At 42.8% G+C, this 25,095-nt stretch overlaps 2 protein-coding genes across 3 annotated transcripts in view; one reads left to right on the top strand and one right to left on the bottom strand.

Moving 5' to 3' along the window:
• dlg4a (discs, large homolog 4a (Drosophila)) overlaps positions 1-25,095 on the bottom strand; it is a 44,417-nt gene that overhangs the window by 4,629 nt on the left and 14,693 nt on the right. For both annotated transcript variants that reach the window (XM_086013022.1, XM_086013024.1), the window contains exons 2-20: positions 19,818-19,979; positions 14,772-14,828; positions 8,437-8,490; positions 7,341-7,391; positions 6,737-6,861; positions 5,978-6,147; positions 5,715-5,851; positions 5,098-5,242; positions 4,315-4,450; positions 4,088-4,244; positions 3,896-3,998; positions 3,702-3,816; positions 2,289-2,465; positions 1,680-1,722; positions 1,566-1,596; positions 1,357-1,404; positions 1,144-1,245; positions 849-1,021; positions 43-155 (exon numbers count right to left, since the gene is read on the bottom strand). In XM_086013022.1, the coding sequence (XP_085869148.1) occupies positions 43-155; positions 849-1,021; positions 1,144-1,245; positions 1,357-1,404; positions 1,566-1,596; positions 1,680-1,722; positions 2,289-2,465; positions 3,702-3,816; positions 3,896-3,998; positions 4,088-4,244; positions 4,315-4,450; positions 5,098-5,242; positions 5,715-5,851; positions 5,978-6,147; positions 6,737-6,861; positions 7,341-7,391; positions 8,437-8,490; positions 14,772-14,828; positions 19,818-19,979 (2,099 nt within the window). The remainder of the gene's footprint in view (positions 1-42; positions 156-848; positions 1,022-1,143; positions 1,246-1,356; positions 1,405-1,565; positions 1,597-1,679; positions 1,723-2,288; positions 2,466-3,701; positions 3,817-3,895; positions 3,999-4,087; positions 4,245-4,314; positions 4,451-5,097; positions 5,243-5,714; positions 5,852-5,977; positions 6,148-6,736; positions 6,862-7,340; positions 7,392-8,436; positions 8,491-14,771; positions 14,829-19,817; positions 19,980-25,095) is intronic.
• zbtb20 (zinc finger and BTB domain containing 20) overlaps positions 15,653-25,095 on the top strand; it is a 74,680-nt gene continuing 65,237 nt past the window's right edge. Inside the window, exons 1-2 of the mRNA XM_086013026.1 lie at positions 15,653-15,735; positions 15,831-15,867. The gene's annotated coding sequence lies outside the window, so the exon portion shown is untranslated. The remainder of the gene's footprint in view (positions 15,736-15,830; positions 15,868-25,095) is intronic.

The raw sequence follows: 25,095 nt of genomic DNA on the forward strand, positions 1-25,095 counted from the left end.
AGCAAATCGAATCCATTTTCAACCAAGTTCAAGTGGACGTACAGAACATTCTCCAGTGACTTAGGCCGGACGAAGATGGCAATAGGATGAAGCTGAGCAGCTTGTAGTCGTCGTACAGCATTGGCCGACACGTCCAGAATACAGTGTTTCCCTTGCTGCGTGCACATATAAAGGCTGTAACTAAATGCTGAGTTTTGAAAGATCAAAAATAGCAACCATTGGTCTAGACCAGTGTTTTTTCAAATTGTGCAGTGTGCCGCGAGATATTCTCAGGTGTGCCGTGGGAAATTATCTAATTTGTGTGCATGTGTGGTCTAGCATCTGGCAGCGTACTCATGTCTTTACTACATTGTAGTACTCTTCTATACCAGCAGGTGGCAGCAGCAGCAGGTAGCTAATTGTCATTGTTTAGAGACAAGCGAATTAGTGACACATGATTATCCAAACAGGCCCATGTTTCACACTGAGTATCAATATGAAACATTATAAAATACTTTTTTCTTTGTGTTTATTTAATTCCTATTCAAGACGTTATAATATAACGTCATTCTTCAATGTTAAAAATGCTTATATAAACAATATAACACTTATCTTGTTCAAATCAGCTTGTGTTTTCACAATTTCAGCTGCTGGTGTGCCGCGCGATTTTTTTCAATGAAATAAATGTGCCTTGACTCAAAAAAGTTTGAAAAACACTGGCCTAGACAATCTATTTCCCAGACAATTAAAAGCACGTTTTTCATTTCTTGGACTACCCTTTATATTAAAAAAATAAATTAAAAAAAATTCAGGAGTGTATTAAAAAAACAGTTTGAGCATCCTCATGATTATCATTGCCCCTTGCGCACCTGTTCCGCCACCTCGCGGACACTCTGGACGCTGGTGCCGTACAGATGACTGTTGTACTGGCCCGCTTCGATGAAGCGATGGCTCTGGATGTCCTTCTCCATCTGTTCCCTTGACGACACAAAGTGGTAGTCCCGCCCATCCACTTCATACTCCCGTTTGGGACGCGTGGTGTCTGTTAACGCAGCAAAAACATTCAGCGTAACGCGGCTTTTTCAATCGCAAAATGGTAGCAAATGCATCTCGCGGGAGCAACGACGCGGCTGCGTGTCAGTGACTGACAGCGCAATTACTTACGAGGGACACACGAGCCGAATTTATCAGGGAACTCGGACAATAGGTCATCATTTATCCTGTCCTTCACAGGGCCCAGAATGATGATGGGCCTCGCGTAGTGAACTAATGAATTGAGAAGAGAGCATGGTCATTCAGCATTCATGGCAAATGACAATAAAACCCCGCATTTATCGCCTCAAGTAATGGACTTTACATATTACTTTACGGCCTTACCTTCCACTTGGGTGACGGTCTCATAACTGTGCGATGTTTTATCCCTCCCTGGCGACAGATCAGGGAGGCAATCAGCCGGATTTCTTTTTGCCATCATCATGTGACATTCATTTGTGTTGGCATGCGTGAGCTCATTTGTGAAGAAGCGTGCGATGGATGTTAAATGCTGTCGTGTTGCAAATTCATACAATGGGAAGCTTGCTAATTACCTTGCGTTCCCATGGTGTCCCGACCGTGATCCTATAAGGACAGCAATAAAGATTTACACACTAGAAACCAGTCCAAACGAGCCAGTCTGGAATGATGAGCTTAATGGAACCTACTCTCTCTTTGGTGTTGACGCGTGACCACTCTTTTCTTTCCACCCTGCGGAGGGCGCAGGGAAGCATATAAAAAGCAAATACAGGTAGGGATTGGGGAGGGGTTGCGTTAGTTGCGTGATTAAAGCGGAAGTCAACCCAAACATATATTTTTTTAAAGAATATTTTCTATGCAGGCCCACTAGTTGAAAAACAGCATTCTGATTAATATTGTGTTTGCGGAATAAGGGTTAATCCACTCGTTTTTTTTAGCCTTCTCCGGGGGCGGCCATTTTGTCATTTCTGTCGACTGAAAATGACATCAGAACTACTCAGGGCTCAGATGACGAGCAGTCATAGCTCAGCTTCAGAAAAAAGGTGAGCCGTGATCGGTCGTTATCTGAGCCAGGACGGTCTGTGAGGTCATTTTCAGTCGACAGAAGTAACAAAATGGCCGCCCTCTGAGATGGCTAAAAACTGGTGGATTTTGTTGCTTAACTCATATTTCATATGAATCATATCGCCTTGTTTCAACTAGTGGGCTTGCATAGAATGTATTCTTGAAAAAAAATATGTTTGTGTTGACTTCCGCTTTAACAAAGACAAATCATCTTGACCAAGTGTGCGTCCGACCTGTGTTTGCTGGGAATGAAGCCAACCTCCTCAGCCTCGTTCTGGGGGCTGACCTTGCGCGCCTGCCACCATTCCTCGTCCCCGCAGTCCAACACATGGAGAACGTCCCCAAACCTGAAGCCGAGCGCCTGGCTGAGGAAGCCACAGTCCGCCGTCTTGTCGTAGTCAAACAGAGCCCTGTAAAATACAACAATTTCTTTGAGTCCGCTTCTTTACATTTTCAATCGCAAACCTTTTGGAATTGGTGCAGGGATGTTGACCATTTCATTCCATATAGTTGGAAATTCTTGTACTGTTGTCGACTACATGACCTCCGCCAAGGTTTAAGGTTTGTCACGAGGTTTGATCTAAATTGTCAATTTGAACCGAAGACACCAAACCCTGTTTTGTAAAAGAAGCATGACCCGAATGCCATTTATTCCTGCACATTTCAGCCCTTAACTACAACCCCATCCTGGGTTTTTTAAGGCTTATGATAATGACCTGCAGGCCACTGATAAAATGGATCTTCCCAGAGGCAATCAAATGATCAGAATCAGCATATGATTATACTGCCCACACACTATAGTAAATCTAAGTAGAAAATTACATAATCCACCACAATTCATTAGAATTCTAAACTCAAAAAGACAAGCTTAAGCTTTTGCCTTGTAATGCGGTAGCACGCGAGATCGGGCTCGGTATTGAGCAGAGGTGTCAAATCCAGGTCCAGAAAGTAAAAAACCCTGCCATAGTCAAGAGCTCGGCTGCCTGAAGCACCTGTGGCTAAAGCCAAACCGGCAGTTTTTACTTTCTGGCTCTGCTATTAAGACTGAAAGCTGAAGACTGCTTTTGGGACGGTGATGTGTCTCAAACTTGACTTTGACTCGGATAGTGAGGAGTCTAGATTTTTTTTTTCTCAAAACCCAAGATGTTTGGACAGCAATGCTTCAGCTATGCATTGTATAAATTACGTGTTTATAACTTTAGTTGAATTTAACCAAGATTAAAGTATTGTGACACGGAGAGGCCATTTTCTTCTTGGCCATGAAATACGACGGATTCACACAGTTTACCTCTAATGTCAGTCCCTGCCACCTCACCAGCACTCTTGTTTTTTTTTTTTTTAGCCGAGCGTGACTTATGACGTTAATTTACGTTGGGGCCATGGGGGAGGTGGCCAAGGATATCTGTGGGAGTTCGAATAACATTTTTTTTACAAACCTAAAAAAATCTTCATAAAATGCTGAGAAAAATTCCTTATATGTTCCCAACGAGGGACGGGAGGAAATGTGGGAAAAAAATGTGAAAATACCCAAAGGTGAAATTTTCTGGTCCGACACCAGGGGTGTCCAAGCAAATTCCGGGGGTGGGGGGGGGTAGGAGGTTAGTGCCTCTGCGGCCCCCCCTCTAGCTCCGCCGGTGGTGCCGTACCTGATGTAGAAGCCCCTCTTCGGGTTGCTTCTTAGCGTGGTGGTCCCAGAGCCCATGCTGCTGTTCATCAACTGCTCCCTCAAATCGTGGATTTTGGCCTCAAAACGACTGTACTCTAACGGGGGCAAATCAGAAATCTTATTTTAGATTCTTGAAAGAAACATTTGGTTGTTGACGTACGGTCCGGGCTTTACCGTCTGGTCTATACTGTGCAATGATGGTCACCGTCTGGCCAGCGTTCTTCAGAGCTGCAGCCGCCTGCTCATGCGTGGCCATTCGCAGGTCCACGCCGTTCACCTGACAAACGTATCACGGGTGCGTGTTAGCAGACACACACTCAAAGGGCCGTGTCGTAATTGTCGGAGGGCTGTTGAACACGTCTTTACACTGAGAATCTGATCGCCCTTGTGAAGCTCTCCGCTGAGGTCGGCCGGCCCTCCCGCCAGGATGAAAGAGATAAAAATGCCCTCTCCGTCTTCTCCTCCGACGATATTGAATCCGAGACCCGTCGAGCCTCGGTGAATCAGAACCCTGCGAGGTTCTCTGGAAAAGGAGAGGAAATCGAACGGGAATGCTACAAACCCGTAAATGTGTCTCGAGTGACATTTCTCACCTTGGGATATCATCGTCTCCAATCAGGCCATGCAGCACAGGTGAAAACCGACTCGGTGAGGTGGGAGTGAGGGCTTGTGGGTAATCTGAGCCGAGATAGTTGGGGTGGCTGAGTTCAGTATCCATGTGGGAATATGCTGGGGAATAAACATGATAAGGTTTTATAAGTAGAGGTTGTTGTTTTTTTTTTCATAGAAGTCATCAATAGCAAATCCGTTTACTCATAATACAAAATAAGGCAGTATCGGTAGCGGTATGTCGGTATTCACGTGGTCAACCTACGAGTTTCGCTTGCCTGTCAGAGGAAGGAGAGCTAAGCGGTGGTGCGATGCATCACTTCAGTTGTCCTGCCAGTTTTATTCGAGAATTAAAATAGCCAGTATTAAAGGTGACATTTAAGTAAAATGTTTGGCAAGGCTGTTAGAGAAACATGCAGTTTGGATGTTAAAATGTCAGTAACAACAAGCTGTTACTCTAAAAAAGTGTTTTATTTGAGAGGAACTCTTGCCATGCTCAATGCAAGTATTTTTACTCAAAAGTGCATCCCTAATAAAAAGGCGTGAACCTTTCGACCTCGTCTTTGAATTCTCACACAGCGCCCACATTCATCTCCAGTCGTTTAGAAAGATGTTATGTCCTTGCTCCTCTATTTTTAAACTGCTATTCTAAATTTGGTTCTTTCACTGGGTGTATTGGAAGCACATTCACCAAAAGCTTGGACATTTTAGTAATAATCCTATCCGATATTCCATGCATTGCGACATCCCTTTTGAGACAGACTTACTGTTGGTGAGATCTGGCGGGTTATAGGAGTTGGTCAGAAACAGGTTGTTGGGCTTGGCCACCCTGAGGTACACCACCTCGGCTGTGTTCTTCAGTGCCCCCACCGCGTCTTCATGCATGACGTCTTCCAGACAGACGTTGTTTACCTAATTGTTGCCCATCAATAGACAGGAGAACGCAATCAATAACGGCGCAAGAGGCTCACGCGAACGAGACGTGAAATAATAAAGGCTCAATCCGATGCTCCCAGAGAGCAGAGGGAGCAATAAGAAGTTCATTTTCATTGCTGAAACAACATAATTACAAATGAATTGCCCACTCAATAAACCCAAGGCAGAAGTCAGCTGCTATTGTGCCTGCTCTCCAGCAGGGGGCAGTAACGTTCTGACATTGCATCGAGCACATCCCACTCACATATTAACATAGTTGTGAATGTACTATCATTTCTTTAGTCAAACATGTAAGCAATGTGAGCACATATGTTTGTGGCTATGTGGCACTTGGACGACACAGCGGCTCTGTAAGGGGGAGGAAAGTGAAGAAGGGGCCCTGGAAAATGCCATTTTGATATTGTGACATTGAGGTGGTGGGCGCCAATGTCATAAAAGAGTCACTGACCGCCAAGATCTTATCCCCGATCTGCAGACGTCCATCTTTATGTGCTGCTCCCCCTTCTATGATTTTGGTGACGTAGATGCTGTTGTCTCCTGGTATGTGCTGGTTTCCCACTCCTCCAGCAATACTGAAACCTAGCCCTGAGAATGGCACATCCAACCAAAGAGGAATCGGTAAATACCTCGGAATGCAGAGGGTGCATTTTCAAGCCCTTACGAGCACATCATTAAACGCACGCATAATCTTCAATCCACAATTTCATGTACCTTTAGGCCCTTTGATAAGTTTGAGCTCAGTGATTTTCTCCGCCGCCGGTTTCCGTCGGAGAACGTAGAGGCGGACGATAGCACCTGCTTCCTTAAGAGCTTCCACGGCCTGGCTGTGTGTCACCTCTCTCACGTCAACGTCATTCACAAATAGGATGCAGTCGTTCACACTACCGAAGGGAAGAGAGAAAGGAACAAAAGATGGGAGAAGTCATCAGTACTAAGGTCACGTCAGACCTTTCTTACAACCTCATCCCAAATTGTGTCCATCCAGCCGTCCATCAATAGCGACATAGAAAAAGGAATGGCAGCTAAAAAGTTGAGGTAATGATGAATGTTATCAAGGGTCTTCCTATCGGCACTCGGAAAGCCGCGTTTCAAATTTTAAATTCATTCCCCTCTTTTTAGAATGTTCCACAGTCCTTTTTCCGAGCGACTAAATACTTATCTTATCGCGATTCCATTTGCATGTGCTTGAAATTGATTTCATGGCCATTTCAATTATACCGTGCTCGATTTTGTAAGACTCTTTGCTGAGGGCTGCACAAAGTTTGGCTCATGGCTCTCGAGGGAAGCCGGGGTTGTTATATGCTGCATTCCGGAAAATTCCTCTTCTTCCAGTGAAAAAAAGTGCTTTGGATAAAGTGAATGTCTTGACGTCCAAATGCTAAATCTGCTAACATATTCCTGTTATGTTGTGTCTTGGACGCCTTTTTGCACTTGTAAGTCGTGTTCATTGTGAAGCCCGGCGTGCGTTACCTCAGGCGTCCATCCTGGGCCGCTGCTCCTCCAGGTATGATTTTTGTGATGAAGATGCTCGGGTCGTCGCCCACATGGGGATTGTCTGTTCCTCCTGCTATGCTGAAGCCCAGGCCTGAATTCCCCTGCAGTAGCAATGACAAGTAGAAACACACAGTGAATAATTCATCACGTCAGGGGAATTTCAGTGATGTTATGGATTCTGTATCTATCACGTTTCAGTGATGGTAAGGATTCCGTATCCATCATGTTTTCACGACATAACGTTGCTGTGAACGTACGCGGTCATTCGAAAATCCCATTTACTAAATTGTCAACAACCCATGCAGAAATAAAAAAAAAAAGAATAGAGCTATGATCTGCAACACGTCAACATTCTTCATTATGTCCATTGTCCACCAATGAAAATCTATCTCGTGGATCAATTGACTACCAAAGATTAACTGTAGTTCTAAGGCTTTAGTTTAATCCATTTTAAGATAAGTCAGAAAGGAGAAGGACATGGCTAAGACTTCAGTTTTTAGATTCAAACTATTTCTATCAACATAATCGCGCTGAGTCCGATTCAGCTTAACGCGACGATTAATTTGTTGTTGGGACTCACTCTTTCCAGTGTGATTTCCTCATATTCGATCTCCCCTTCGGTTCCATTCACCTGCCGGAATCAAAATGAGTTGATTGACTTTCAAGAGAGAATAAGATGCAAAATCATTTGTAAAAGTAGAAATATTAATAATAATTGGGAGGAAAAAAAAGTGGTTAAGTTTTGGTAATCAATGACATGGACACTGACATGATGGCTGGGCACTTATACTTGCTATATTTACCCATTTTTGCGGGAAGCATTATTCTGATTATGCCAGTAAGGTATCCGATTGATGAATAGCCACATTGTTCTTTTGGTGTAATTTACCTTCCGGCTGAATAGCATAACAACCCATCAGTATCACCTCGGCAATTAAGGGCGTCCCTGTGGAAAATGGAATTTAAGGAACTGATGTCTGACCTAGAAAACTTTCTTCCTCCCCCCCCAGCATTGTAGTGGGACAAAAATAGTCGTGTATGGAAAGCCTTTTTCACAAGCCTCATTTTGTTGATCCTCAAAATGCTTTTTTTCAGTAATTCAATGCATCCATCCATTAATTTTGCGTTCGTGGAACATAAATTAAGCAGCAAAATGCACTGGTTTTTAGCCATCTCTGGGGGGGCGGCCATTTTGTCTTCTGTCGACTGAAAATGACATCACAACTGCTCACAACGACCAATCACGGCTCAGATTCAGAAAACAGGTCAGCCGTGATTGGTCGTTGTGAGCAGTTATGTCATTTTAAGTCGACAGAAGACAAAATGGCCGCCCCCGGAGATGAGTGCATTTTGCTGCTTAATTTATATTCCACAAACACAAAATTAATCAGAATGCCGTGTTTCAACTAGTGGGCCTGCTGGGAACATATTGTTGAGAAAAATATGTTTGGGTTGACTTCGGCTTTTAATACGGGCATGACACAAAACATACAATCAATCGCACTCACGATGACAGCAGGACCTGAACCGAATGTTGTCATTCCACCAAATGAAACTACTTGAAGTTGAAATGAGTTAAATAATCAGCGCGGCGACCATCGGTCGACACCCATGCAAAGGAATTTCTAGTGAAGTCACTGCGCCAAGTCGTGTTAGAGATTCGACACGGTCCTTACATATGGCGATCCATCGAGCGTGTCCGTGTTCACCACCACAGGAGGACTGTTTCCCTGGAGGGGGAGAGAGGGAGAGAAGCGATGTACATTATATAAGAGAATCATGCCGGGAACTCGAAGACAAGGCAGCGCTCATCAGAATAACCGTGAAACCTTCCGTCACAGCAATGACAATTGGCCATATCAGCTCTGAGCACCGCTTTCCCCCCACTTTGGTACGGTTGTTATGTTCAAGGAAAAAAGATCGCGAGTGAGAGCCCGTTGCCGGTCGCTATTATGTTTTCATGACGGTCAGAGAAATAATTCATGCTAACTATTTCCTCAACTCGAAGCCGTTGCCTTATCTTGGCGCAGCTGTTTTAAATAACTGCGCCGCATGTATTATTGAGGCTATAAGTGGCAATTTCTACCAACAAAATGCGGCATGATTGTAACGTACTCGTTGTAAGCGTCCGTTAGAGTAAACAGACTGAACATGTTGACAAATTAAAGATCATCTATGCACGTTCTTCGGCTTTTAATCTCCTTCCTTGTATTTCCTATCACACACTTTGGTGCGTCAAGGATGTAAACCCGCTATTTATGAACATGCTACTTTCTGCCATGCGTGTACTGTATTCAGACGCCGGGCATTTTAAAGTGCTTTCGAGAGCAGTGGCGTCGAATCAGCTTGCTGACCTTCACTGTCCTGACAGCTCTTAGACACACAGCATTAATTAATCCAAACGCAAACATTAACTGCAAAAACATAGTTGCAGGTGACAATAAAAGCAGTCCTCGATCACTGAACTCTTGTTTATTGCACAAACATAAGGTTACAGCATTTATTTACTCCTATCCTATCGAATGATGATGTTCATAAATGCCATAAAAGCGTCAGAAAAGCACTCATTGTTGAGCGTGCATAAAAAATGTCAATACCGTGCGTTTAGTTGTATTGTGAAATATTATTGCACGATCATGCCGACACAAGCGACTTGCAGCATCCATGTATTGATCTAACATGGTTCTGCACAAAATATTGACACGAGGTACTACACTATACTGCACTTCTAGCCATATTTGAATCGTTTTCTTTGAGGGGAAAAAAAAACTGCACGGCCCTATTTATATTCAAGCACCGTAAGTGAGTTCAAGTCAGATTCTACTGTCCTTACAAATACATCAAAACACACTTTAATTTCTCAGCAGGCCCTTTCAGCCTCACAGACATTCTATTTGGATTTCGCGGATGCTTTGCGCGTTCCCATGCACCATATCCGCCACGGATTGATGATCACGATGCCGGAAAATATTCGAGTTCAAGCGCTAAACTATTTGTGCAATGAGCACACTGGGCCTAGTGCAAGTTCTAATTGAGGTTATTTTTCACAGCCGCGTATTTGCAGCATTTACATGACAGAAAGAGCTGTAAAAAGCCGATGAAACACAATCTGAAATCATTACCTTGAGGGTTGCTGTTAGCCTCAAGTTAATGATAACGCTTCTAATCCAGCAACGCGAAATAGTCCTACATAAACGATAAATACAAGTCTCCGGCCGCCTCCACATAATGCTCACTCTGCCATGAAAAGCGTGCCTGTGCATAGCATCAACGTGTAGCCGCGTCCAGCGGGCCGTGCCGTTGAACATTACGTCAAATCCACCCTCGTCTATTCTCCAGACAGAAATAACGAACATAGCCATCAGAAATCTAAGCCAATGCGGGGACCGTTTTTCAGTGCAGGTCGCTGGAAATTTCAGGATTTTCTTCCGAATTTGGCAGCTTTGTCTCATTATCCTCATCAGAGTCAAGTAGCAGATTGAAATAATATTAGCCAGCGTGTTGGTTTGATGTGCATCCAGATATGCGCGACATGTCTTTCCTGTAGCATTATTTTCCTAAAATACACAAACAATCGCCGTCAGTCAATCACCTAATGGGAGTTTGCCCTCTCCACCCCAATTTGTGAAACGCAAATGATGCATCAGAGAGGTGAGTTAAGACATAACCGTACACCTCACAGTTGGAAGGCCCATTAAACAGTCAACAGGTTTAATGTTTTCCTCTCAAATACCCAATAAATTACCGCAACAATTAAGCATACAGGCATTGTGGGAAGCCCAAAATGTTTCTACGTAGTACAGTAAGGACGGATGTCTTAACTATTACTTGAGACACAACAAGTTAGCTAATAGTGCCGTAGAGTGAGTCTTGCATTAAGACTGTATAATGAGAAGCATTGTGTGTGTGTGTGTGTGTGTGTGAGGCGTTTTATTAACGTGTACTAGTTGTGCCAGGCGAGTTGGGCCATGTTTTTTTCAGGCAACATGCTAAAAGCTACGTGTTCTAATTTCAGTGCATGGCTGGACAGAAGTTAATTTGGATGTCAGATTAAGCAGATTTCTTATTCGTTGGGCACACTATTAAATCCTGTGCGTGGAGTGTTAGGAGCGGTGGCACCGTGCATTTATGTGTGCGCAGATGGCCACCACCTCCACGTTTGCTGGAATTTACATGAATAGAAGTTGAGTCACAAACATGCAGTGGATAGGATTTAAAACCGGGGGTCGCCAACTTGGTGCCGCCAAGGATCACATGAGTAGCCTGTGGGCCGGTGAAAAAAAAAAAAAAAAAAAGGTCAACAATGGTGGGACATTGTGATTTACTCGGAATGTTGTAGAAGTGGTCCTTTGACTGTGTGAACACTGGCGGATTTTTTTTAGAAATAAAAGGGTTGCCTGTTGATATTTATCTGTTTTGTATTTATTCGTGAGAAATCATTCAATCGTTCATGATAATGTCGAATATAGTCGCTGTCCTGCGAAAAACACTTTTGGAAAAAAAACAAAAAATTCATGTTAATGCCATGTCTGTAACAGAAACACCATTCTCGTAAAAAATAAGAAAATTGAAAAAAATGGACATAAGTCTTCTTCACAGGCCAGCGACGATATCGTGCTTCCTCAATGTGAGCGCCTAGCATGCCGCATTTAATAGTAATGAGGAGTTGACCACTCCCACAGCGGCGCAGCCCTCCTCGTCCCTCGCCTGAGGTCATCTGCGAAAATACCAATATTGGGTCTCACCCGCCTCCGCGCACAGTTATGGCGTGCACTGCAGAGGATTTACGCCTGTCATCAACATTTTCATTAACACTGACCCAAAAAGATAGAGACTGGAACGCAACTAAACAGTTTTAAATTGGATAGATTTACACATCCAATATTCTACTCTCGCAACCATTAATGTACAAACGACTACAATTGAACAGGAATTGCAAACCTACCCTTGTATGACGTGGTCGTTTCTTGGTTTTGCGTACATTGCTGAGGAGCTGGCAGCCCATCTTTTTCGCATGCCACACAGTCATGAACATTTTATCTCAGCCCAGAGGTCTAAACGGTGGTTTAGTCAGGGAGTAAACCCTGCCCACATCTCAAAAACGACACACCCACTCGATAATCGAGTGTCGAGAAGAGTTCCAGTGCACGCTTGAAGTGCCTGCTTTCCAAAACACTGCTTAAGCGCTCATGCAAAGTGATCCATTGGATCAAAGTCCATGTAGCCTCCACGTCACTTTGATAAAACAGAATCATACAGTACAGTGTTTCCACTTAACACCTGCTTATTATCCACAACATAGATGAACCACTTGAGTCGACCGTGCAGAGCTTTGGGGCACAACATGCACTTCGGTGAGCGTGACCCAATTAGTGCCTTCCTCTTTTTTGCTCTTTCTGAACGCAATAGACCTCATCTGCATCCCTCAAAACAGCAGCTTGAGCTTGGCAAATTCCCCATCCTCGATATGACTCGCGGCTATTATCCGAGTCCTAGTCGCCCTGTCTTAAGAAGTCACCCATCCAGAGTAAAAAAAAAAAGAAAAGAACTAATCCCTGACGTCCTCCATCATCCATATCAGCGGGCAGCGATAGCGACGTCGCTCTGCTGCCGGTCTGTGCTCGGTGAAAAATGCAGTTCATGTTTTCTGCTGCTATACTGTACTTTACTCCTCCCCTCCCGTGGCGCCGAGGCAAAGCAGGAGCAAGCGGGGAATTTTGCTGGCAATTACTTGGCTGTCTTTCAATATAATGGCCACGGTGGTGACGCGAGAGAGGAATTCTGCTGTGGTGGAACTCTGAAGGACAAGCAGCTAATATCACAAGCAGGTTAAGAAGTCCTGCTTGGGTAGCGAGTCGGCTACAATAAAGTAAACTCAATCTGATGTTGGTGTTTTTAAAAAAAAATTTTTTTATAAATGAATCAAGGGGCCACTCAGAGTGTGGTCGCGGACTGCGGGTTGCCCGTCCCTGCAGTAGACGTACCACACCCATTGATCATACTTATGTAAGGACATGCGGAAGGACAAGCTGTCAGCTGACGTTCTCATTTTGTTAGAGAAAACTCCTCCATCTTACCTTTCCAATTATGTCACCTTTCTAAGTGTGGGCCCTCTCTATCTGGCTTCTGTCATTCATACACTGTGAGCGGCTCTCACCCCCTCCTTTTTCATGCATAGTTATGCCCTTCCCTTCCCAGCGGACCTGGACTGCTGCCGCACAGTAATTACACTGAAGCTGCAGGGACATCTTTAAACATTTATTAAAGAAAAAGTAAGGAGGACGAGGAAAATGAAGATAGACAGCAGATAGAGCACGACAAAAGTGCAGAGCAGAGAGGGGATGGTATAATAGAGATCTCTTGGGGAAATGCTATAGAAGCCTGGAATTAAAGATGGATGTCAGAGACATCTGTAAAGGGTTGACAGTCTTTGAGGATGATTAGCGTGAAAAACAAGAAGGGTTTTTTTTTTTTTTTTTTCTGTTAGAGCGACAGTGATTTGCATCTCTTTTAGATTAGAAGAGACAAAGTGTAAGATAAGAAAAGATGCCTACTGGTTCTTTCTACTAGCTGTGCAGGTGTGGGACTAACAGCATGTTGTGTGTACTGTAATCTTTATTTGGGATTTCAAATACACACTCATTGCCCTCCATTAGGATACAATCTAATCCAAGATCTAATCTGCTACTTTGGACCCCCCCCACCCCATTTTTGCAAATACGCCTATTTTTGGGAACCACTCTTATTTGTGTAAAAAGTGAGATTTTTTTTTTTTTTTTATCATGGCAAAATACTTTCTGCTTCGATAACGGATGGTTACAGCTGTCTGTAAATGTGGCCCCCCAAAATCACATTTGTACGTCGGAGGCACGTGACTCGCTCATCCAATCGCAAATCCATATTTACATTGGCTCCCGATATTTCACCAAACTATAGGACTAAACTCAGCCTAAAATGCAGTCTCATATTGAGTATTGACCGTTATGACCCCGACTAAAGCGTGTTTTGAAGCTAAACCAGATGTTTGCTGGATCGATCACATCACCCGAGTTCTCCTCTTCCTTACTTTGCTAAAGTATTGCAGTGTTCACTGAGAGCCTCCTACCTGTAAATCAATGAGGCCTGGAGTGCTGGCGAGGCCTGCGCCATTAATGCAATAAAGCGACAGACTGACGACACCACCTACACACTAACACGACCACGCGAGTACTACACCAGCTGCATCGGTGCCCACGCACATACTGCAATGCATCACAGAGGCAGTGTCTTCTTCGCCAAACCGTTGTGAGAAAAATAGAAGTAAGCATGTGTGAGATTCACAACATTCATTTGAAATGTATTATGCTCGGTCGCTGTTGCGCCCTTGTGGCGGTTGACTTTTTGGTTTCCAAAAAGTGATGTGAGCAATTCATGGGGCATGAGATTTAACGCCACCTGTCTGATTATGACAAGTTTATTAAGAGATCATAATAATGATCTGCTCAAGGTCAGGAAACGCCACTTTGCACGGTTAAACACTGACACCTACAGGTTAATGTGTGATCTGCAATAAAGATTATTGATGTTTTCTCTTTAAACCGCAGGCCACGGACGTTTGAAAAGTGACCCCTGAGGGATGTGTTCCGTCATTGCTCTTACCACTGACGTGCTCATCAACATGTTTTAGTATATCTCTGTATGTGCTAAATTACCCTGGCAAAACTTTTGTTACAATCCTGTAATCTACAGTGTATCACACACCGCAGAGAAGATATTCTCATGCACCGAGACATTTTTTAAATGAATGAATGGATGGACACTGTGAGACAACCATCAAAAATATGACCTCATCCTTGCTACAGATAAATATCTTGGAATGATGGATGATTATGTCATTTTAATCGGTAAGGCACCAGGCCAAAACCAGACTGAGGAAAATGTCAGGAAACGAGCACACAAGCAAGTCTGGACAGTGACGACAGATAATGACAACTTTCAGGCTTTCCTCACAGGCGCGGGTTAGTGCTCTTACCAGTGTGGAAACAGCAGAAGTGTACATTGGAGTGTGTCCTGTAGACATCAACACTGGCTGCAAAACAACAAAAGGGAGAGGGTAATTGTGCTGGACATGCGAGTGGGCTCAAGGGAGAGAACAAAGGCTTGTTTTATGTTTTAATTTATCAGAGCGGATGCTGACAGCTTCATGTCGCAGTGAGCGCTCAGCAGAAAATATTGGAAAGCAGGTCACCAGAGCTGATACAAGAACCGAGATCAGCTACTATAAATATTGATGAAGGCTATAATTAAAATCATATTATATTGCTCCCGAGTTCCTAGTTTGGACCACGCCCATTTCAATCTGAACGTATATTCCTGCTTTATGTACGCATTCATTTTTATAACACACTGTAGTTCAAAAAAGCCCTTGTACTGATTGGCATGAATTAGATATTGGGAGTGAAAACGCCTTAGATTACAACCTTTATAGTTGGTGTACTAATTGTCGGAATTCGACCAATATTTTCAGTAAAATAGGCCTATGAAGCAAGGTTATTTTTAATTGACGAAAACTAACGAAATAACGTAGACTAAAATTGCACATTTGATAAGGTTAAAAACGACATGCTTAAAAAAACAAAACGCAAACCCACTGAAACTAGATTTACCGTTTACAAAACTAACTAGAATCCTATCGTAATTATACTTCGTTTTCCTCGTTGCCAATTAATTTAATAAATCAGCCTTTGGGGTTAAATGTATTTATTTCTGTATTATTGTACGTCCGTTAGCCGGAAGAAGAGACTGTCGAGCAGTTGCTTGGGAGTTGTAGTCCTCCCAATCTGTGTCGCACGGAAGCGACATCATCTATCAGCAACCAATTAAAAAAAAGAGCCACCAAGTGACGTCATTCACTGGCGAAGAGTTCGCGTGTTTGATTTTTGGCTCGAATTGTTCCCCTGATTTTGTTAATTAAATGCAATGGAACGCGACGCTAGGTAAGAATTGCTTTCCTTTTTTGTTGCCAGTGTTAAAGGAATAACTATGCGCCTATGTTGTTTTTTTCCCTTTGGGTTTTCTCGCTAACAAATAGGTAATCCATACACAACGTACCTGAGGACTTCTATGAAGTGAGTATTTACATTACGCCTTTGAGATTCAAGTTAAGACTTGAATTGAGTGTTTTTTTGTTGGTTTCATGTGTAAATATGAACAGATTAACCTGGTTTGCCATTCCTGTTCTGACAATTAATTGCTCCTTAAAATGTGCCTGTAAAATCATAAGCTTCGCTTTCTATTTCATTTGAGGACATTTATTTCAAAATTCAAACAAACAACTTTGACTTTCCACCCGTGTCCCGAAACAGAATGAGTTCAACCTTTTGTTCCACTGCATTTGTAATCATAATGACAACAAACATATTTTGGTTAAGATGCCATGCTATACATTACAGAGTGAGTTGCAGCCCATAATACTGTATTTGCTTCCAGTGGACACGTTTTCAGCAATTCAATCTGCAAACAACTCCCTTTTCTAATATGTACACAGCCTACTAAATAGCAGTTCCTATGAAGGCAATCTGCCTTGCTCAGGTGCACATTCCACTAGTGGTTAAAATAGCAGAGTTTAAGCATTTAATTTAACCCCCAGAGACCTAAGCATCCTTTCCCTGGCCTTTTATTTTCTCATTTGGCTTCTCACTGTGACCTCTCTTCTTCTGCCAAATGTGAGGACACCATTTTCCCAGACCTTGATTATTTATGTCTTTGCCCTTACTGTTTCCAAGTTGTCATCAACACCTACCAGTAATTAAACTCCACTCCACTGTTCAACATTAAAGCCAAATAGTCTGGACAGGCTCTATGAAGCTGATTTATTGAGTTTTAATGGCATCTAAGATGTTTCATTGCACATATTAATAGTGTCTTTAATTGTTAGGGTTAGAACTTGGATTGTAATTTGCATTTTATTGTTATTTCTTCCTTTTTTTTTTTTACTTTGCTGCCAACAAGCAAGAGAGGGTATGTAGGCAATGTGATGTCACAAATTTAATAGGAAGTCTTTCATAAGATTACCAAATATGTACCTTTTACCAATTAATATGCATTGCTTTTCATATATGAAATCCCACTAAATTGTTGTGAGAACGGGATCAAGGAGGTGTTGGTGCAGTGCGAAGAGGGAGGAGAAACTTGCAAATCAATAGCTTGTGCGAAACTATAATATGGGAAATAGGCCACATGCAGGAGAGGGAAACATCTCACCGCAACACAGCAGTGAAAAGCGCACACAACATGCAAAAAAATTTTTTTTTATTATATACATGATATATGTAAACAAAAGACTCAAAGCTACACCAAAAACAATATACAGTATATTAGCCAACATTATCCATTAAGTGCACTGAGATAAACTGTCAGCAGGTGGCTGCGTATTATATGCAAACACACCCTATAGTTAATCACTTTTGCGTCAGTGCGTTGTTCTGTGCCATTAAATGCCTCATTACTACTCTGCAATGAAGACAGTTTTAATGGATTCTAATAAATGCATTGGAACACGCATGTTGGAAAAAAAAAAATGTTTTGGCCCGATTTGACTGTCTGTCCCATTATGATAATGGGGTGAATTAATTGGCAATAGCATGTAGATGGATTGTTACGTCGTATGTGTCTAATGTCTCCTCATCCATGGAGTTAGAATAAAAGTCAGACTAAGTCGTCTTCCCAAGTGGACTCACACATGCAGAGAGAAGAAATACATTTTTTGCGACCACTCGCCCCAGGCAGGAATGCGTGACTCAAGTAATGGATTGGCACACACCACAGAGTGGGAAAAAAAAAAGAAATTAAATAGACTTTGATTATCTGGTAATGGTAGATTTTAGGGAAAGAAGCACGTCTCCCCCCCCCCCCCCATGTCCCCATTATAAATGGTGCACCTCTCATCTCTGAATAATGACTGATTCCACAGCTCGGTGCTGGATGACGACCTCCCCTAAATTTAAGGGAATTAATCAAGCCGCCAAGAAACATTGGTGAGGTACATTGTATTTCCTACCTTTTCAAACGAGTGAAATCAGGCCAAAAGATCTTTTTGTGTGCATTTGATTTCCTTGAGCTTCAGTATAATTTCTAATGCAAAAAAAGTGTACTGTTACTTGATAATGTGACTCAAGTAAAAAGTAGTCCTCCAAATAATTACTTTTGTAAGAGTATTCAGAGAAAAAGCTACTAGTGACTGGTGAGTTATGGCCGATCAATTTTTTTTTTAAAGCAGCACATGAATGGCAAATATTACATAACAATTTCACTTTAAAACAACTGTTTTTAAATAACAAACCAACAAAGCAAATTAAGCCACATATTGTCGCTGTCCTGTAGAAAAACACATTTGTCCATTTTTTTCAATAGTTTTATTTTTATGTGAAAGGTTTTTTTTGCGTTACAGACATCCCATTCACGTGAAAAAAAAAATAATAAATTGGACATGCGTGTTTTTCACAGGACAGTGACGATATAATTGTGTTAAATTACAACGAAGAAGCTGGGAAGTTTAGTGCGAGTCTAGAAAGTTCGCAAATGGTCGCCAAGCGGTCGGCAGACGTTCGTCAGTACTTTTGTCGTCGCGAGAACATGTTCAAAATTCCTTTGCGACAAGAAAAAACACTTAGACGTTTGCCCCTGACCAACACTGACGTGAAGGCAACATTCGCTGCCTTCGAAAACACTCGCCATTGTTCGCCGCTCAGTGGAACAGCGGCTTTATTGCGTTACTTCAGCGGCGATCCGATACAGCGCTTCCTTTTTCTTTTTTTCAATATTTCAATCAATTCTACAGTGGAATCATTTTTACTACCTGCTCCTAATCCATGCTAGCACGCGGATGTGATGCTCATTAAAATAACCTCATAACGAGACTGTAGTCTGATGCACTGTGTCCGCTAACGAGCTGCTCCATGCAGCTGCGGTACCTCACTTCCGACTGCCCGTTTATTCACACCGCTGGCAGTTTGACAGCTTCTCCCCAAATACCTCACAGCACCCCGCAGGACAAAGCTCCATGGCCACCGCAGCTCAACCTGAGCGGGACCTGATTTAAATTACCGGGGCAGAGCTCAGTGTCTCAGTCACTTCTCTCTGCTCATTAAAAAAAGAGCCGATAATGGACATATCTGCTCCGCCGTGACATCGCCGTCCCACGTGACTCGCTTGGCTGCAGACACTTAAAAGCCGCTCAAGGTGTTCAACAACACGGATGGGCATGCGAAATGGATCATTAGTAAGTGGGCATTATCGCTTACTCTTGCCTCCATTTGCGATGCAATGCTGTCAAAGTGACAGCGATCATGTTTCTTTGATGCTAGTTTGCTCTGGTGTCTAGTTGTGTTTGCGTTTCAAGACGTGTGGCAGTGTGTCATATTAACATCGCGCAGCAGTTTGCTGTCTGTAGAGGGAGCCGAAGGGACTTTATCCCAATTGCGCTGTCGTCTATGCGATCCACAATTCCAAAGTAAATACTCGGGTTCCGTTTTTTTTGTTTTTTGTTTTTGTTTTGTTTTAGTACAATTTTTAAAAGTGAGGATTGGAATATTGTAAATCTCTTACAGTGCAGTACTCTTCAAAAGCAGCATCGACCACCACCAAGGCCAAAACCTTTACCCAGATGCGTTTTGGTAAAGTTCTCCACTGTCCTTTTTCAGTGTCTTAAAAAAAAAGTTGTACTAGTAATTAATCCAAATACTCCTTCCTGCTGGTGCAAAGTGTAATTATGCACTGGATTGGGCCTTTTACCTGATTATGATCACAAAACAAAGTCTCTTAAACGGAAAGGTTGTGACATTGTTAATAACCGGCAGAATTGAATTCAGATTTGCTGTGGTGAACATCGTTGGGTTGATGTAAAATATTCGAATTGGATCGATGAGAGTGATTGCGGTATGCTGCAAAAATGTTTGGGCTCATGTCTATGCCGCGCAATGCACGGTCCACAAGTGCTGACTGGCAAGTGCATTGAGCTGCTCTAATAGTGTTAGGTATTGATCAACAACAAGCATAAGATGGTGTGTGTTGTCCTCACCTTGACAGGAGAGATATGTGTGTGTGGCGTGTAGCCGTGTATGGCCTCCATGGCGGCGAGGTTCTTGTCGCTCATGTGCAGCATTTCGGCACTTTTCCCTGGAGCCAGATGTGCTGGACTGTGCTCCAAGGGGGGCGTCTCCTCATCCTGGTACCTGTACTTCTGCAGGAACAAGGACGGAAGTGACACTCGATTTAAAATAAGCCGGGTGTGGATTTTTGAAAAATGACAACCTGACTGATTCATCGACAGGCTGGTTTAATTGCCAACTGATTTTTTATTTTTTTTTGCCAATTTTTTTCTATTTTACTTATTAACACATTACATAAGACAGGTTTCAAACCAAGCCCAGTGCCCCCCTTTCCCCGCCCAAAAATATCTGCAAAAAATTGGCAGATTTTTGCCCATCTTTCACTCTGTTGAGTCAAATTCATTAAGGGACCAAAGAATACGTTATTTTACTCCTTATATATTTTCTAAATTAGTCTGCCGGTTATCGGCGGCCTAAAAAAATCCATATCGGTCGGGCCGTTAAAAAATACAGTGTTTTTATGAATATTATATCCTATATTAATTTTATTTGGGATATGACATGCAGTGCAGGGGTCACCAACATAACGCCCGTGGGCACCAGGTGGCCCACAAGAACCACATAACTAGCCCGCGGGTTTGTTCAAAAAATAGCTCACCAGTGACGGGACATTATGACTTCCTAGGAATCTTATCGACGTGATCTATTGAACATGTGAAGACTTGCGGAGATTTATGGAAATAAAGTGACTATATCAATAAAGTCCAGTAATCTTTTGGTGAATTTAGCACAATGCCGTATGCGATGTCTCCAAGTACAAAGTGAAGCCATCTGATCTGGCAAGGCGGCGTCCTCCACAACCTCACGGAGCATGCGGCGCCGTGACTCATGTAGCGCTTCAGTCGAGATCATGCGCGTTCCTCCCCGTAACCTTACCGCCACCACTCCCTGCCGTTAGCCCACACACGGGCAGCCGGCCCAGCAGCCCACAATACACGGCAGGTTTTGTTGGAGGTGTGATGACAGGAAAATCTGCAGGCAGCATTTTCCATCACATGCGTGTCAAAAGGTGGGCACAGTTGTCCTTTAGCTTGCCATTTATGTTTGGATACACACATGCACCTCGCCTTCTGCGCACGGTTTGCAGCGCTGCGCTCCAAATGAGCCACGGACAAAAAAATTGGAAGGCATCATCCGGATATTGTCTGATGGCTAGCCTACTCGGTCTCTTTTTTCCTTTTTTTTTTTTTTTTTTTTTTCTTTTTTTGGGGGAGGCAGACGTAGCGGGAGCTACGTGACCGAGGCCCGTCTCGGACAGGCTGCCTAGCAACCAGAGCAGAACAGAGATTGCAGTGCCACAGTTGGGGGGTGCCGGCATCGGGCCTGGATCGCATTTCACTGAGACAGCAAGTCAGAGAAGGAGGGGAAAAAGAGTGGAGGGGAGGGCGGGGGATGGTTGTAAATGACAATTGACAAATTGAAGCAGAAAACAACAGCACAGCAACCATGGGGGGGGGAATGATTTGTTGTTGGCGGTGCCATAATTCAAAGCTGATTTTTCATTAAATACAAGTATGTCGTTGTTGTTTTTTTTCGTTTATCCTTTACCTGCGTCTCCTAATTGAAAGCAAGCCTGCCTAATATCACTAAATTGATATATTGAATAAAAAAAAAAAAACGTAAACAAAGCAAGTCAATCACACAAGCAACGACACGAAATCGCCCGAAGCACTTTCCTGCATGACCAAGCATCACGTTGCCATGTTGCCTTCTGTCCCACTCGTGGGGGAGGTGGCAGCCGATGCTCGCGTTCTTTGCACAATGTCTCTTGGGTTGGGGCTTGAGGTGCGCTTAGTCTGACCACTAAATGATCTGCTTTGTGCGCCACTGGCCAATGCATGTGAAACGCCTATTTGCTACCGTCCTACATTGTCTTTTTATGTACAGTAGTATGATTTGGTGAGCTAAATTTGAACACGATAAGATTTAAAAAGGAAAATACGCAATTCACGTCCACAAAATCCCTCGTGATAGAAAATGGAATTGTGATTGCAAAATGCCTTTAAACAGCCTTTTGTTGGTCTTCATTTATGATTAAATATACTGTGCACTCCCTCACTCACAGGAATGAATGAAAAAGGTATAATCAGATTTAATTACTATAATTGGACCGCATGTGCAGAAACGGTTTCCCATGATTTCTGTTGACGCAAACAACTGCGTTAATCGCAGTTTGCGACAATAAGCATCTCTACCAGACCTCTAAAGTGCCAAACAAAAGTATATATTTGGTTCTGCTCAGCTTTGTTGAATTAGTATATCACCATTCTTAAAAAGAACAATAAGGTCACTGTAACAAAGTCTGCATTTTCATGTATTGTGATCATCATCCTACGCGGAGTGGCGGAATATAAGCCGCTCCCTTAATGGTTCGATGAGTTAACGTAATGTAGAGCAAATGTCAAATGCTATCTTCCATCATCTCCGTTTGTAATTCAAGGAGCCAGCTTGAGCTTTTAGATGACGGCGCATTAGGTGAAGGAAGGAAATTCAACCTTGCCCTCTCAGGCAAGTAATTTGCCTAAGAACCTTCAGACTGCAAATGTGAAAAGACCTGCGAGAAGCTCGTCATTTATGCATTACTTTGCAAAAAAAAAAAAAAAAAAAGAAAATCCACACTGATACTTCTCAAAATAACCATTATTAATTCAAACAGCTGCTGCTAAGATGGGTGTCTGATGGTGTGTGTTCAGTTAGCATGCCGTGACAGCGTTATTAATGTGACATGTACAGTACAATAAGATAATAGATTTTGACAGAGAAACATGTGAATTAAACACCACTAAGTTGACTGTCAACAAATGTGATACAGCAAAACAATACAGGGCGCTATTTTTGCACGCTTTAATAACATCACGGTGAGCTGTAATTTCCACAATTAGAATCCTGCCTTCTCACGTGAGTAAGCCACCAGATGGTAATAAATGACCTTTATCGTGAAGTCGGCTACAAACACAAAAGGGCGGGGGAGAGCTTACACACGACCGTCATGTGTTCACACAGACAACAAGCCTAATTGAATAAGTCACCCGAACGTGTACGGGGAAAGTTATACACACCCCTGTTCAAATGCTGAGCCGTTTGTGTTAGAAACCAAATAAGATGAATACGTTTCATTTAAAAATGTTTCCACCATCAATGTGACCTATCAGTTGTACAAAAAAATCTTTTCGAGAGGAAGTAAAAAATAAACAGGTGAGATCATGCGGTTGCGCCAGCGTGCGCACGCCCTTATAACTGGGGGTGTGGCTATGTTCAGAATTAACCAATTGCATTCCAACTCGTGCTAAACCGGAGTCGTCACAAACACGCCAGTATTAAAAGTGCTTCTTAGTTATTTATTTTTACTCACCTCCTACTTAAAAAGAGGTCACATCAATGGTGGAAAAAGTTTTTGAATTACTTAATTTTAATGAATGAAAAAATGAATTCGAACAGGGGTGTGTAGACTTTTTATATCTACTGTAGTTTATTTGTATTGTGCCTCCATCCTTCCATTGTCACTACTGCTTGTCCTCATTAGCGTCGTAGGGAACTGGACGTGATCCCGATTGGCTTGAGTTCACCTTGGACTGGTTGGCAGTCAATCGCAGGACACAAAACAAACAACCGCTGTCGCTCACGTTCACACATTCGAAAATTCGAGTCATAGTTAGCCTAAGCTAAGCATGTGCTTGGGATGCGGATGGAAACCCGCGCAAGCTCGCGTGGAACATGCCAACTCCACACAGATGCGTTCCAAGAGACATTCTAACCTGGATGGTCCTGACAGATCGGTCGCGGTTTAAACGTGAAAAAGGGAAAATAAAAAGAACACGTGTGAGCTGGAGCCTTTCCCAGCTGACTTTGGGAGAGAAGCAGGGAACACCGTCCAATTAACGGGTACGTATATGACGATCGTCAGGTTAAAAAAAATAAATCAATAGATACAAAATAATAATATAGCTTATTTTCATTTCAATACAGGCAAAAACACAAAGATACTTTCTTTTTCTTTCCTTCATTCTGTCATTTCCACTCCAGGTCACCATAGCAAAAATACTATCGTCTCAGTTCATTTGTTGAGTGTCCAAGCCCAGCAATGAGAGCAATTTCAGTTGCCAGCCGACAGTACGGATTCTTTTTTCTTTTTTTTTTTTTTTTTTCCCATGTAGACGTGCGCCTCACGAGGACAAGGCGGTCCACTCATCCTCTGCCAGTGCTACCTTCGGACTATTCTCCGAGGTGTTTCCGCGCACCGCTTTGACAAGTGTTAGTCTTCCCGTAGCTATGTTTGGTACAACAACACACTCGGGCCGAAATACTTAAAAAATCCTGCCAGGCAGGATATTGTACCAATCTATTCTGCTTACAATCAAAGCGGGGATGCTGCACACGGTCTACGGGTGCATTTTGAAACCAACAACAATATCCCATGCCCCACTGAAACCACTTCCAGATCATTTAAGATGCAAGTGTTCACGTTCGATCAAGATGTATTCGTTATTATAATGCAACCTATGAGCCGCAACCTGCGCACATTTGATGGAAAATAACGCAGACGCCGCAACCTACTGCGTTAATGATTATTGACTCTGCCCAGGAGTATTTGGATTATGCAACTAAAACTTTCATATGACCTGTAAAATATACTCTCAGTGATACAACGCAAGACTAAAAATATGTACTGTATTCCCAATGCAGCCTGCTTGGGTGCAGAGGGTTTGCATTACAACAGGGAAGCAGAGAGGGAAGCATAAAAAATACATAAAGGAAAACAACTTTTCTTCTACCCCCCCCCCCCCCTTTCAATTTGGCATTTTCTCTGCTCGTGTCCTCGCCCTAGTAAATTCTACTTAATTTGTTTTCTTGCATTAAGGAGGCTCCGCTTCTTGTTTTTGTGGGACGAACCGTCTGCAACGTTGACGGGACCCGCACAAATGTATCATCATATTTTCAAATCTGATCTGACATTTACCTATGTTGGCATCCTCGCATCCTTATCTCCAAAATAGGAAATGGAGGACTGGCAGGAGAAGTAAAGGCGGACAAAGATGATGTTACATTTCCCAGAAGGTACACCTATCTGATCAATAGAGCAGAATATAATTGTATTGTCAAAAAAAACCAAAAAAACAAAAACAACAAATAGCGAAGGCAATAATGGCATCCAATACACAGGATGCATCAAGAAATGTCCTTTTACAA

This window comes from Filicampus tigris, chromosome 17 (assembly GCF_054856515.1).
Source record: "Filicampus tigris isolate MCC_2025a chromosome 17, RoL_Ftig_1.0, whole genome shotgun sequence".
NCBI classification, from domain to species: domain Eukaryota; kingdom Metazoa; phylum Chordata; class Actinopteri; order Syngnathiformes; family Syngnathidae; genus Filicampus; species Filicampus tigris.